The sequence below is a fragment of the Equus przewalskii genome, chromosome 6 (assembly GCF_037783145.1).
Source record: "Equus przewalskii isolate Varuska chromosome 6, EquPr2, whole genome shotgun sequence".
NCBI lineage: Eukaryota > Metazoa > Chordata > Mammalia > Perissodactyla > Equidae > Equus > Equus przewalskii.
Window position 1 is genome coordinate 73,325,171 of NC_091836.1, and position 16,585 is coordinate 73,341,755.

General features: G+C 35.8%; 1 protein-coding gene across 1 annotated transcript; it reads right to left on the minus strand.

Moving 5' to 3' along the window:
* Nucleotides 1-8,009: 8,009 nt before the first annotated feature.
* Nucleotides 8,010-8,954, minus strand: LOC103554061 (olfactory receptor 52A5-like). Its single transcript, XM_008524894.2, has one exon. It carries the CDS (start codon nt 8,952-8,954, stop codon nt 8,010-8,012), a length of 945 nt encoding a protein of 314 aa, XP_008523116.2.
* Nucleotides 8,955-16,585: the final 7,631 nt, after the last annotated feature.

Genomic DNA, 16,585 nt, shown 5'->3' on the forward strand with positions numbered 1-16,585 from the left:
GCTTGCTTATGGAGACAAAAAAATATGGATTTAGACACCCAAGTCTGTAAATATTGAGCAGCATGGCCTGAGGCAAGTTTTTAATTTTGTCTTCATTTTTGTCCTTTGAAAAGGAGAGGTTTTGTTAACTTACCTTATATGTTTCAGTGTTAAGTGAGATATGTTGATAAACTTAGCCGAGCCCCTCTAACATTGTATGTTTAGTATTGTTAAATGTACATTCCATATGTATTCCTTTTGTTCCCTATGAATTTATTCCAAATGTTAAGAAACATAAACACTTGCATTTACAGCCTCAGTTTTTCAGGAGATGATATTGCACGCTGGGTTTTCTGAGCAGAAATGTATGGTATTGTGTGTAGCATGATAATGAATAATTATTTCAATGAAGTCTAACACTTTGCACATACATACCAGCTGCCAACGTGCAGCATACTGATCAATATTTTAGACAATGTCATATTTCTGTCGATGCTGCAATCATTATCAGTACCTGGGAAGATTTTAGAGACGATATGAAGGAAAAGTAGAGCTAAATACTGGTCACATTTGCCAAGTTGCCAGGTTTGAATTGATTTTGTACAATCTAAAAACAAAATTCAATTTTTGTAAACATTGTCATTGTAAGATCACTGTATTGTAAAATTTGAAAATCTGACAATGTTTCTAGAAGTAATTCATGACATATCAAATTGAAAGTCACACCTTCAAAACGATGGGAACTTAGAGATGAGAGAGATCACTTTGCATTGGCTGGATGAGGGAAGACTTCGTGGAAGATATTGTCATTAAGCCTTGGAGAAGAATTGATAGAATGCCAATATGCAGAGACTAGGTTAGTGCACTAGGAAAATGAACAACACACGCAGAGTATTTGGGGGAGAATGAGAGGGATGCTTTTGCTGGCTTCCTTCTGAAGCTCTAAGTTAAGCACTTAGCCAGATGAGGCATACTCAGTCCCTGCAGGTATCTGGAAGAGATGCTTTGTTCAGATCACCCTGTGTTACCTGCTGATTTCTCCCTCATTGCTAAACCTTACCTAAAGGTCAGCCTGGTCAACTGTGACCATTATTGCCTTTCTTCTGGACCCACTGTCTTGTCACACAAATACAATTTATTGTCTCTATCGGTTGCTTGGTTATATACACAGACATACACACGTTAAATCTGAAAGAAACAGGCATTGTTATAGTTTCTGATCTGTATGATTTTTTGATTATTGCCATTTAGACATGCTTTCTATATTTTTGGCACTGTTCTAAGCACTTTATTTATATTCTTACCTTTTTACCCTTCTTAACAGGATGAGTACTAGAAGGTATTCACCAGACTTTTCCAAAGTTACTCTATTGAATTAACCATCCCATAAAACAGTGGTTTTGAACACAAAGCACTTGTTTTTCTTTCCAGTGACCTACTGGGGCCAGTTCAGCATCAGAAAGTAGGTCCAGTTGATTTTTTGTTAGGTTCTGATCTCCATGAGTCTCATTCCAGGGTCCCAGCTAAAGCAGTAGTAGCTTCGCCGGGGCATATTCTTTACATGAAAACACATAGGAAGGAAAAGATTAACCCAAATCTGCAATCACAGGTATGTAAGGGCTCTATTTTCATGTCTGCTAAGACTGCATGTGCCAAGACAAGTCACATAGCTAAATGTTAAAACAATGTGTCAGATGTGTATTCTGCCTACAGTGAGAGGAGGTAGGAATATATTCAGAGAATAATCCAAATTATGATTAAATTTTTTCTCCTAACCAATCTAACTGTGACAAATGGTAGAGAAGCTGCCTTTTCTTACTTTTGCCTTTTAAAGGCATTTTTGCCTATGAAAACAAACATGTCAAGGCTTCTCACTTTCCTTAGACATAGACTCTGAGCCAGTCAGTTTACCAATTGCCCGTTTTTTTGCATCTTATAAGTCAGGAGAGATGGGTTACACTGCTTCAATTATCACTATAAAGCCACAATTTTAGTGTTAATTGCTAACACGAAATTCTTAGCTTTAGCCACTTTTAAGTAATAAAGTTTCCAGGTTTTTGGTGAGGAAGACTGGCCCTGAGCTAACACCTTGCCAATCTTCCTCGTTTTGCTTGAGGAAGATTGTCCTTGAGCTAACATCTGTGCCAAACTTCCTCTCTTTTATATGTGGGATGCTGCCACAGCATGGCTTGATGAGTGGAGTATAGGTTTGCCCTGGGATGCAAATACCTAAGCCCCAGGCCAATCGAAGTGAAGCAGACAAAATTAACCACTACATCACTGGATGGCCCCTAAAGTTTCCAGTTTTTAAAGAAATTAATTCTTGTCAGCATACCTAACATGAGGACAGAGGTAAATTCTCTCACTAGCAAAGTGGACATGCAGCAACACATCCTGGGAAGGTTGAGGGAGTGATCAGAAAGAAATTAGGTTAAACTGCTCTGCAGAAGGAAACCCAACTGCCTGGGGGAGAAAGTAGAGCCTCAAGCCATGATGTACTAGTTATAGAAGGGTTTTGATGGCTTGTGGAGAGCATGGCATTTCTTATTCTTAGATGCTCCTCTTTCAGGCCTTTTGTGCTGATACTGGATTCTGTGATCTTCTCTGTTTGCCCACGTGCTTCTTTCTCTTTATATCAAATTTTCTCAGTATGCCTTCCCATCATACTTTACGTGTGTGTCCTTTTACTTTTTTTCCACATTTTTATCTCTTTCTGTCTGTATCTCTGTCTCTTTATAAACATGGGGTGACTTCTATCTTAATTTAAAGTTGCTATGGTCTTTTCTCCCTTTTGTTCACCAGAGCCCAAGCCTAGCTGACTCGCTGATAGATTATCTTTTCAGTAAGTAATTGTCTGCTTGCTACCCCAACAATACAAAAACCCTACAGCTAACACCATACTTAATGGTGAGAAAGTAGAAGGTTTCCTGCCAAGACCAAGAACATAGAAGGCAATGATGCCCCTTCTCATAACTCCTTCACAGCATCATACTGGAAGTCTTTGCTAATTCAATAAGGCAAAAAAGAAAATAAAAGTATGCAGATTGAGAAGGAAGCTATAAAACTCTCTTTGTTTGCAAATCACATGATCATCTATGTAGAAAATCAAAAAGAATCAACACAAAAACTCCTTTAACTAATAAGTGATTACAGCAACATTGCAGAATACAAAATCAATTCCCAAGTCAATTGTTTACCTATATATCAATAATGAACAAGTGGAATTTAAAATTAAAACACAATGCCATTTACGTTAACACTCCCCAAAATGAAATACTAGGGCATCAATCAAACAAAATATGTACAAGATCTATGTGAAAAACTAGAAAACTCTGATGAGTAAAATCAAAGAACTAAATAAATGATGAGATATCCCACATTTATAAATAGAATAACTCAATATTGGCAAGATGTCAATTCTTACCAAATTGATCTATAGAGTCAATGAAATTCCAATCAAAATCCCAGCAAATTATTTAATGGGTATCAACAGACTGATTCTAAAGCTTACATGGAGAGGAAAAAGACCCAGAATAGCCAACATAACGTTGAAAGAGAGGAACAAAGTTGAAGGACTGACACTATCACACTTTAAGACTTAAAGCTACAGTAACGACAGTGTTGTATTGGTGAAAGAATAGACAAATAGATCAATGGACCAGAATGGACAGTCCAGAAACAGATCCCTATGAATACAGTCAACTGATCTTTGACAAAAAAGCAAACACAATACAGTGGAGCAAACATTGTCTTTTCAACAATTGGTGCTGGAGCCTGGACACTCACATGCAAAAAAAAAAATGAACATAGACACAGTACTTACACACGTCATAAAATTTAACTCAAAATGGATCATAGACCTAAATCTAAAATATAAAACTTCAAAACTCCTAGAAGATAACATAGGAGAAAGAGTGGGTGACCTGGAATATGATGATGCCTTTTTAGATAAAACACCAAAGATGTGTTTAGTTAATACCAGTTTAATTAATAAACTGGACTTCATTAAAATAGAAAGGTCTTATCTGCAAAAGAAAATGCCAAGAGAATGAAAAGTCAAGCTACAGATTGAGAGAAAATATTTGCAAATGATACATTTGATAAAGAGCTCCAATATATACAAAGAACATTTAAAACTCAACAATAAGAAAACAACTCTATTAAAAATGGGCCAGTGACTTTAACAGACACCTCATCAAAGAAGTTATACAGGGGTCGGCTCAGTGGCCAGCGATTAAGTGCATCCTTCTGCTTCGGCGGCCCAGGGTTCGCTGGTTCAGATCCCGGATGCAGACATGGCACTGCTTGGCACCACTTGGCACACCATGCTGTGGTAGGCATCCCACATATAAAGTAGAGGAAGATAGGCATGGATGTTAGCTCAGGGCCTGTCTTCCTTAGCAAAAAGAGGAGGATTGGCAGCAGTTAGCTCAGAGCCAATCTTCCCCAAAAAACAAAACAAAAAAGAAGTTATACAGATGATAAGTTAGTATATGTAAAGATGCTCTACATCGTATGTCATCAGAGAAATGAAAATTAAAACAATAATGATATACCACTGCATGCCTATTAAAATGGCCAAAATCTAGAACACTGACAACACCAAATCCTCCTGAGGACGTAGGGAAGCAAGAAATTTCATTTATTCCTAGTTGGAATGCAAAATGGTTCAGCCACTTTAGAAGACATTTTGATGGATTCTTACCCAACAAAACATACTCTTACCATACGATCCAGGAATTGTGCCCCCTGATATCTACCCAAAGGAATTAAAAACTTATGTCCACATAAAAACCTTCACACAGATATTTATAGCAGCTTTATTCATAATTGCCATAATTTAGATGTAACCGAGATGTCCTTCAATGGGTGAATGGTTAAATAAACTGTGAAGCAGCTGTACAGTAGAATACTATTCAGTGCTAAAAATAAATGAGCTATCAAGCCGTTAAAAGACAGGGAGATGACTTAAATGCATATTACTAAGTGAAAGAGGCCAATGTGAAAAGGCTGTGTACTGTATGATTACAACTCTAGGACATTCTGGAAAAGGCAAAACTATGGAGACTGTAAAAAGATCTGTGATTGTCAGGGATGAAGAGGAGAGATAAAAAGGCAGAATACAGGGAATTTTCAGGGCAGTGAAAATACTGTATATGATATTATAGTGATGGGCATATGTCAGTATACTTTTGTTCAAACATATGGAAGGTACAACACGAAAAGTAAACCCTAATATAAACAAAGGACTTTAGGTAATTATGATGTGTCAATTTAGGTTTATCCTTGGTAAAATAAATGTACTATTCTAGCGGGTGATGTTAATAATGTGAAAAGTTATGCATGTGTGGAGACAAGTAGTATATGGAAAACCTGTTCCTTCCTCTCAACTTTGTTGTAAGCCTAAAACTTCTCTAAAAAATAAAGTCTCGAAAAAAATCTAATTCACAGTGAGTTCAAATGACAAAAGAAAAAACACATATGCTTATGTCAATAGATATAAAAAAAAGTATTTGACAAAAATTATCATTCATTCATGAGGAAAACTCTCTGAAAATTGGAAATAGAAGGAAACTTCCTCAACCTGATAAAGTATCTATTTAATTACAATAAAAATCTGGTCAGTAATTTTGTTGATCCAGGTGATTCTAAAATTTCTATGAAAATGCAGATAACATGGAATAGCATATAAGTATACAAAAACAAACAAACAAACAAAAACCTGAAAAGACCAAATGGTGGAGCTGATGTGGAATAACTAGAAATTGCATTCATACTAGGGGGAGTACAAAATGTTGGAAGGTTTGGAAAACCTTTGAACAATTTCTTATAAAGTTAAGCATACACTTACTATATGACCTAACAATCCCACTCCTATAGGAACTTAAGTTCATGAAATAAAAGCTTATGTTTATACAATAACCTGCAGATGAATATTAATAGAAGGTTTATTCATACTTACCAGAGAGTGAGAACAACCCAAATGACCTTCAACTGGTGAATGATAATCAAATATGATAACATTGAAAAGTATGGTGAATAGTATAGATACTTGTGACGCTCTACCCTTAACTCCCCAAAAGGAACTGAATCTAGAAAAGCGTGCTATATTTAGTGCGTGGTCCTCTACACATCTTCATATTTTAAGCGTATAGATGCCCTTTATTTCACCTATGATAGACTCTGCCTACTCTTTATCTCACTCTGTGTCTATACAGCTCTGCAAAGTTTCAGTCTACAATTTATAAACTTATTTATTGTTAATCTCTTTTACTAAAAGTGCTTTAACACCACAAATGGCCTCCATGACAAAATCTAATGAGAATTTTTCTTTATCCAACATTTGTAAGTGCTTTTCTCTTTATTCTTATTGAAATATTGCACTGCTTTGTCTTCAACACATTCCCCTATCTTACTGCTTACTAATCTTTCTTGGTCTCTTTTTCTGATTTCCCTTTACATATGCCCCTTAAATGGAAGCATTTCTTAGAATTTTGGTCTTGATCTACTTCAGCAAAACTAGTTTCCTGCAGATCCACTCTATGCCAACACAGGAACTCAAAGAAACACACACAGAAACACAAACACGCACTTTTGACCCTATTTTCTTGATCAGGGAGAAAAATGCAAACTAATACCATCCTTAGTAAACCCTAAACTGTAATATGTAAATAGTAAATATAATCTTCTAATTTCAATGCATTATTTTATTTCAGCTGTTTAGTAAACAAACTGTAGCAATTCAAAGTCATGCGGATCGCAAAAGAAATAGTTCCAAAGTGGGTGGTGAGTAAAGAGGCAAATATCAAGCCTGCGAATGATGAACATTTTCAGATCAATTACAAAGGGGAAGTAGAGAAGAAGATGCATTGAATGAAAATGTTAAAAAATGTGTATAGAAGTGGAAAAATGTGACATGTTAAATGTTATTTTGATCTTCTGGAGGAGGAAAACATAAAATGCGCATTCTGAGACCTTATTTCAGTGGAGTTTATCCATATTTTAGACATGTGTCTGCTCAAAACACCTTCACTGAGTTCAGGAACTGATAAATCAGTCCAGAGAGACAAATACAGGGATTTCTAGAAGCTCAAGATGAGATTGACATCTATAATTCAAATCATTGAAGTGTACACATATTAAATTAGAGATATAATCTTTGGAAATATTGAGATATATATAAGTGAATACAAGAATGATTAGCTTTTTGAGCAACTCAGAAATGTAATTATGGTGGCACAGGCTAGTAAGTAATCCTCCCACTTTCATGAAGTTAGTAGGTAACATACCAGGGAAAACACACGGCTCTTATGTCTTGATTATCCCTCAAGAACACCTCTGCTTACTCTCCGGATACACTAAGAAAAATAAATGGAAATCTTTCTATACAATTTAATGAGCTGTCAGTCTTCAAGAAGCCACTTCTAGAATATTAGAGAGATTAAAATAGAATTTAATGACAATTTTTCTTTTCATAGGAAACATTGAGTTCTAACAAGAACATATGGTGTAGAACCCACAGTTGCTTAACAGAATAGAAATGAGGTCAGAGTTGAAATACCCATTGTGCCATGTTATATATAAATGTATAATAGTGAATGAGATCTCATGGAATTAGAAAGTCACCAATGATTGAAATATAAAAGTTGTCACCACGTATACATAGTTTAGAATCTAGGGGTAAAAAGGAAGAGAATAGGTGTGACAGTAGCTGTTGGTGAAAAGCACACAACCTGGGGTAACATTGTGTAAAACTGACCCTGTTCAAGGATAGAATACAACAAAAAGGATAATTATAACTGTTAATAAGGTTTTCATGTAAAACATCATCGGCTTTCGTAAAAGGATTAAAAGGTTTAAAACGGTGTCTGAAAATATGGAGATAAATTATTAGTCATTTTATTTATAAAATCTGTACCTATATTGTGGGAACTAGAATAATGCAAAGATGACCACGACAATGCTATATGACAAGAATTGCTAGGCATATTATTGTGAAGAGGGTATGAGGCACAGGAGTGTCTGTCAATTTAATTCTTAGGAGTGAACATTTTGATAGCTGTCTCTCGGATCTGTTTAGTCTTTACTCCATAGACAATAGGGTTAAGCAGGGGAGGAACAAGCAGATAAAGGTTGGATAGAAGAATGTGCACATAAGGAGCAACATTGAAGCCAAATCTATGTATGAAGGATGTAAAAAATGTGAGAATATAGAATTGGAGAAAGACAAAGATGTGGGCTGTGCACGTGTTGAATGCCTTGAGTCGTGCCTCCTTTTGTGACAATTTAAAGACAGCCTGGAAGATAAAGGCATAGGACAAGAAGATAAAGATCACGTCAAATCCAAGGACTGAGAAAGCCACAAACAGTCCATAAGCTTTATTGATTCTGACATTTTCTGCAGCCAGCGTTACCACAGCCACGTGCTCGCAGTAGGAATGAGAGATGACTGTGGTCCGGAAATGCTTCAGGCGCAACTTCATTAGAAGTGGACACGTGGTGATGGTAAGAGATGCCCGAATGGTCACAACTGTGATGATGCTGATGAGCACCTTCTTCGTGAAGATAGCAGAATGTCTCAGGGGCTCACAGATAGCCACATAACGGTCAAAGGCCATGGCAAGGAGTATGCCGGACTCCATGCACTGGAAAGTGTGAGTGAAATACATCTGGATTAGACAGCAGTCAAACTGAATCTCCCTTGAGTGCAGCCAAAAGATCACCAGCATTTTAGGGGTAATGCACAGAGTCAGGCCTAGGTCAGTAGCTGCCAACACAGCTAAAAAGATATATATGGGCTCATGAAGACTACGCTCAGTGTGGATGATGGTGATGAGAAGGCCATTTCCAATCACGGCCAGGATGAAAGAGATGAAGAACGGGATCCCGATCCAGTGCTGCACTGATTCAAGGCCTGGAACTCCAACCAGTGTGAAGAGAGATGGCTTGAAGAAGGTGCCATTGGTAAGTGCCATGATGGGGCAATGATGTCAAATCCCTCCGATCCTCAATTCTAGTCAGAAAGGATAGAATGTATTAAGAGAATTCACAGTGCAGGTTGAATGACCCTGGGAAAATATTTGAAAATAATATAATTTATTGCATTCCCCTTCTGCTAAAGAACTTCATCCTGATTTATTAAGGAAATTGGTTTTTTTTCCTTTTTAAAAAAAATCTGTAAGTTAAAGTACCATGTTATTTTAAGTCATTTTTCTTGTTCCTTAAATAAAGCATATGTACAACAGCACAATAAAATAAACACAAATCCATCTGTAACACTGCCAAATAATTTATTCTCATTTTTAAATATGTCTTTATCATCTTTTCTTTTTACACTTCTTCACACTTCTTCTTCTTCTTTTTTTTTTGTGGTGAGGAAGATTTGGCCCTGAGCAAACATCTGTTGCCAATCTTCCTCTTTTTGCTTGAGGAATATTGTCCATGAGCTAATATTTGTGGGCCAAATCTATTTTGTATGTGGGATGCTGCCTCAGCATGGCTTGGTGAGTGGTATGTAGGTCCTTGCCTGGAATCTGACCCTATGAACCCTGGGTCTCCCTACATAGCAAGCAAACTTAACCAGTATGCCACTGGGTTGGCCCCCTTTATCATCTTTATATTTGAGAGTATTATAAAATATATACTGATTTTAAGCACTGTTTTTTTCATTTAGCAAAATATTGTAAAATTTTTCCCAAATATATAAAGAAGTTCTAACTAATAGTCTATTAAAATCTAAAATAAAATTTCCAATCAATGCTCTTTTCTTTTACAATTCCAGTCTTTCCAAGTGCTCATCTTTTCAAATACAAATTATCATTTATTTTGATCTTTCTTCCTTTTTTCATTCTCAAGTTTGTATATCACGCTTGTGATTGTATTATAGCTTCTAACAATACTAAAGAGTATAGTGTTCTAAGGATAGTTAAAAAAATTAGCTACAGAGGCTGGCCCCGTGGCACAGCGGTTAAGTTCACAAACTCCACTTCAGTGGCCTGGGGTTTGCCAGTTCGGATCCCAGGTGTGGACCTACACACTGCTTATCAAGCCATGCTGTGGCAGGCGTCCCACATATAAAGTAGAGGAAGATGGGCACGGATGTTAGCTGAGGGTCAATCTTCCTCAGCAAAAAGAGAGGAGGATTGGCGGCAGATATTAGCTCAGGGGTAATCTTCTTCTTCTCAAAAAAATTCACCTACAGGTTTGAGATATTTTGTGTATATGTGATTTGTACAGTTTAGAGATAAAAAATAAAATAAATCGTAATCCATTTATTCTTACATATTTACAGAAAAAGAACTACCTGAAAAACTATATTTAAAAGTAAAAGTTGATGAGGTGAATAAAAACTAAATATCTCTAAGTTATTTTCAACTTGAAATCACTGACTGCTTAAAAACCTCAAGCATTGCTCAAGGATAGTAAAACAGGAAATATAAATATTTTTAAAGGTCCTGTTTTTACTTCTTGGCATTAGGATGATCACAACTACTTAACAGCTTCTTCTAGAGTTAATTAACCCATTACATCAGAAAACCAATTGGGTCTTTCTGAAATTATTTAAAGTTGAAACTCAGATCTCTTCTAGGAAAATTCCTGGTGTTAAAGGGCTGTGGGATAAAGGTACATTTCCCTCCTTCAAACAAACACATACTTTTGAACTGATTGCCAAGTGATTTGGTTCCATCATTGTTAGGGGCCATCTCTACTGTGTCATGTGCAAAGTGAAGATGATAACAAAATTAGATACTACTGCTTAGTAACAGAACTTTCACTATGCTCATTTCTCCCCGTCGTCACAAGGAAAGATTTTCCAGGCCTCATGGTCATCTCATGTTGCCCCTGATATTGGTGGTCGTCTCCTGTTGCCCCTTATATTGGTGCTCTCGTAGCAGTGGATGGTAAATGGTGCTTTCTCTTCACTTCCTGCTTCCAGCAAAACTCTTAAGTGGGAAAGTGCATGAGAGGACCACAGATTTACAAAAGCACTTTTTCTCTTCTTTTAAGCATCTCTTCCAGTCTTTTGAGACATTTAGGAAAGGAGGAAAACAAGGAAAGAAGCGCTCTCTCTCTTCAATTAAACCATCTTGGGCTCTAGAAAAACTGGAAGTAGGCTACGCTTAGGGAGCTGGATAGTAAGAAAAAAGTAGTTATCTGAGTGGACTGTCTCTGATCTATGTGAAAAGTAAGAACTCCTAAAGATTTGTTTCTACTTTGTCTGCTGCAGTAATGCACAGGTAGGAGTTACAATGTTCATGAATAAATATTTTAAAATAATTTGAAGTTTTCCCTATGCTGTCTCCCTCTGAGGTTATAAAAGGGGTGATTGGGTGTGGTTCAGATATTTTGGATTACCTAAGTAAATTATGCTACATTCATTTGACCAACATAACAATCAATAAAATGTTTTACTATTACGGGCAATTTTTATACGTTTTGCAATATGTCATATGTAGAAGCAGAATACAATTTGTTTAAAAATACTTACCAATACCATGTGTCTGGTAATTTTCCATTTTATTAGCTGACGTAAATAAACCACAGAGAGGTCAAATAACAGACATTGTCTTAAAAGTAACAAGCAGTGGGTCAGGTCCAGAGCAAACATATTTAATCACTACACTATACTGCCTCTGGATACACAGTATGCTGTCATTAAGCAGAAACTCATAATTGCACAAGAAAACTGAAAAGAAATACATTGAATTCTTACTAAATTATTCTGAATATTAATCATAGCAATTCCTAGGTTGTAGGGTTTGGGGATTTTCTTCATCATGTTGAATTAAAACTAATAATAAATATACTAAGAAGATGACAAATCAAACAGATAGAAACTTGCTTTTCTATTCTCCAGTGAAATTTCAGAAATGGTAAAGTATTTTCAATAAAACTATCATCAATGAAATATTTATGAAATGTATTTCCTCCAACACAGGACTGTGTGCTGTGCAAGTAAACAATAGGAGGACAAATTGTCTGACTCTTAACTCGTATTTAAAATCAGCCGGTAATGCTGGTGGTTGCTATGAAAAAGCAAATTTAATGGCATGTGCTACAGGAAAGCAGCTGGGGCTGCCATTATGGAACAGTAGACTTTGTCTCTGATATAAATGAGTGAAATAATCTGGGAGTCATTGAATACTATTATACATTTATTCAACCAAAAACCAAATGTGTATTACACATTTACTGTCTGAGGTACCCCTCAAGTGCCTAGGAGTATGGCCATGCCAAGAACAGCAGCAATCAAAAATACTTCCCTCCTCTATAATTGTCGTTACATAATAGACCTTGCCAGAATGAGACAGGTTGCCTTAAAAAGATACCTGGTAATCTCAACACTTGCCTGATGGTCTCAAGTCACACTGAAATTGTATTCTATAGGGTTGTATTTAAAATATAAGCAACGACAACCACTAGTTTTATAGGGTCAAAAACACTGTGATGACAAGAGCTTTACATGAATCTACATGCATGACCTCATATAACTGGGAAAACATCTCTAATAAAGAAGTTATTATCACCATTACATTTTCCTGTGAAGTTAAATAGCTTGTTCAGAGATCTGATAATTTAGAAAAGATTTACCTGACACCAATATTTACACAGTTAATAAATACTTTATATAGTTGTTCTCAGTCTTCTCGCTTACATTTGAGAAGCTTCAGTTCTTCAAAGCCTACTTTGGTGTCCTCAGATGAGGAGGGGCATAAATTAGAACAGATATCTCTGATTGCATTGGCATAATTATTTTTACTTTGTCTCCTTGTCATCTTCCTTGATGAGCATTATGCATTGTTATCTACATATTTAGTCTCTCTCATACTAATCACTTGCCTCTCTCTTCCACCATCTTTTCTTTTAGAGACCGTCATCTTCTCAGAATACGTTGAATATGTAAATGTTCCTTCTAATCAGTGCTAAAATACTTACACAAATCTGAACTTCAGAAAAGAAATGCATAAGTGCTTGTGTTGGGTCACACTGAGAAGCGTGTCTCGGCTCAGCAGGAACTATACTGAGATGGGGTTTATAACACAGGTGACATTCCCTTAGGAGTCTGGTGCTACTCTAGAGACAGAGACTATTTCTGTCTTTCCAAAGTTTTCTATACCAGTTGAGACCTTAATTTTCTCTTCATTTACCAAGCCTCGGCTCAATGAAGAAAAAAACGACTCAGGGAATGGGAAAATGAGCGCAGAAAAAACTATTGAAGAACAAAACAAAACAAATAACTAGTAACAAAAAAATGTCTCTCCACCCTCAATAACCATCTTTCTGTGAATCCTTGAACTGATGTAGAATAAATATTTAATACATATTTACATATGAAATAGCCTAATTTAACTATTTTAGTAAATTCAGATGCCTTCCAGTGCAAACTCCTAAGCCTGACATTAAATGAGCTTTATTATTAATTAATTAGTATATTCAATAAATAATTATTTGACAATAGATGAATGTCAGACACATTTCTAGGCGTGATACAAATAGCAGTAAAGCAAAAAGCTAAGATCTCTGCCAGATGTCACTTACATTCTCAACTATGACTCTAGCCTTTATTCCTAAGGTATATCACAATCATCAAGGCAAATCCACACCTTGGTTTTTCATTATATTTTTAAACATGAAGACTCTCCTGTAATTCATTAGATTGCTTTCACCAAATTAATAATTTCATATCTTTCAAGGTTCCTTCTAAGCCTTATTCAATAAAGTATCCCAGATCTCTCTTTACAGTCTTATTCTATTTTTTCCATAGACCATGAAAAGCACACTGCCCACTCAGGAAAACATGGATATTTCAATCCATGAATATGACATTTTTCCCTATTTATGGAGGTCTTCTTTACACACTCACTAACACCTTGTAATTTTCAGTGAACAGTGTTTTACATATTTTGTAAATTTAACCCATAAGCATTTCATTATTTAGTTGCTATTTCAATTAGAATTTAAAATTTAACTTTTAATTATTTATTGATAAAATATATAAATATATTTGATTTTTTATATAAACCTTGTATTTTGCCACCTTGCTAAATTCGTTCATTAGTACCATAAACATTTCTGTAAGTCAGTAAGATTATCTACTGAAAGAATTAGTATGAATTCTATATCTTTTACTGACCTTATTTCACTGCCTAGAAAGTACAGTGCTAAATAAAATAGCTTCCAAGTGGACCCTTTTGCTGTGTTCATGCTCTTTGAGGAAAGCAATCCCCTTTCAATATTAAGGAAAATGTAGTCCGTGGGTTGCTTTGTCGAGATTGTTGCTGTTTTTCAAAATTGCAAACTAAAAGCATCGCTTCAGAAGCTGAGTCCATCACTTAGCATTACACTAAAACATGGTACTTGTAGAGTTTTATGCATGTCTACTATTGGGTTGAGGAGGACTCTTCTAGTCCTATGTGCTTAGCATTTTTAACATGTTTTTATGTTGAATTGTGTCAAATGCTATTTCTACCTCTATTGATAAGAGTATATGACTTTCCTCCTTTATTCTGTTGATAAGGTTAATTATAATGAGTGATTCTTTTTTTTTCGAGGAAGATTAGCCCTGAGCTAACATCTGCCGCCAATGCCTCCTCTTTTTGCTGAGGAATACTGGCCATGAGCTAACATCCATGCCCATCTTCCTCTACTTTATACTTGGGACTCCTGCCGCAGTGAACCCTGGACCACCGAAGCAGAACGTGTGAACTTAACCACTGTGCCAACTGGCTGGCCCATAATGAGTGATTTTTTAATAGTAAGCCATTTCTATTCTCTCGGTATGAAGTCTTCTTGTCTTGCTATATACCACATTTTACATGTTGCTGGATTCAGTTTGCTAATATTTAAGGATTTTCGCATTTATATTCAAAGTGATTATTAATTTATATTTTTATTTATATGTAATATCTTCGAGTTTTGCTATTATGGTAATCCTGAACTAATAAATTGATTTGATATGTTTCCCCTCCTTCTTATTATCTTAAAATGTAGGAAAAAACTTCACTAAAGTTGATGGGAGAAAGTGAACCAATCTACGTAACCTTGGAAAGGAGTGGAATCTGCGAGACTAAGGGAAAAAGAACTACACATAAGCACTGTACACTAATGGATAATTTTTTTCCCATGAGGTTAGAAGTTAATAATTCTAATGCAGCTACATATGCATATACTGTTATTGAGCAATTATGTGAATGGATGGTACATGGTGGGGGCCAGTTTTCTCATTGATGGAGTGGGAGTTTACATATAAACATGAGAGGACACTAGAATAATTTATGTGGTAATGGATTAGACTTAGAGACATAGAGATGTTTAGCTTTAGATAGATGATAGAGATTTATAGATATGTGTGCATATACACAGGTTAGCATAAGCACATATGTTTCCTTGGTCTCTCAGCGGAGAGGCCCTTAAAGCAATGATACCCTAATAGCAAAGCACACTTAGTACCCAGAATTTTGTTTCTAATTCCATTATCAAATTAAAGTAACCAGTGATCCATGAGAAATATCACATTCTGAGACTGAAGCAGGTGATATATGAGATAAGCCTGTAGTGTCTTGTGGTGCCAGAAAGTAAGGAAGTGACCACCCCCTGAAAAAATTAAAAACACACAATTATGGGGATATGCCAAGAGGACAGAGAAACCAACTGAAAGACATCACAATGGCCAAAGCTTGATAATTTGATAAAATTAAGTAGTACTGGATTACAGCCCACAGTAAGTCTTTACTGATATAAATAAATGAACACACAAACAAATGGGGGAAATAGACAATTTTCTCATGAAAAAAATTCCAAAACATTTATGAGGATACTCCATCCTCAAGGAGATGGAGCATAACCTTTCACTGGTTAATTTGGGGCCTGCACATTGTAACTTACTTACAAAGAGTAAACTTGGAAGTGAGGGAGGAAGAGAATCCTGACCAACACCACTTCGGCCAGGCGATGAAGTGCAACATCAAGAGTGATGAGCCATGTTGATAGTAGGTACCCTTGGTATGTTTTGATGTATATAGTATTTTACCTCACTGATCTCCCTCCCCAAATCACATAACTCTAGTCTAGTCATGGGGAAAATAATCAGACTAATCACAATTTAGGAACATTTTACAAAAACCTGACCAGAACTCTTAAAAACTGTCAAGTCATCAAAACCAAGCAAAGCCTGAGGAACAGTCACAGCCAAGAGAACGCTAAAGAGACATAACTAGTAAATGTAATTTGATACCCTGGATGGGATCCCAAAAGAGAAAAAGAACGTTAGGAAAAACTAAGGGAATCTGAATAATATATGAACTTTAGTTAATAATATTGTATCAATCTTGTTTCATTAATAGTAACAAATGACCATACTTATGTAAAATGTTAATGATAGGGGAAATTATGTATGGGTTATGTGAGAATTCGCAGTACTATACTTGCATTTTTCTGTAATCTACAAGAATTTTAAAATAAAAAATCTTATTTAAAACAAAAAAAGTGTGTAGAAGTCAATCAGTAAGAAATTATTTAAAGATCTAGGAGAGAGAAACAGGAAATGTGCTATGAGATATTAAGAATTTTAATATACTGTTGAAATTATGAAAGAAGACAATTAAAA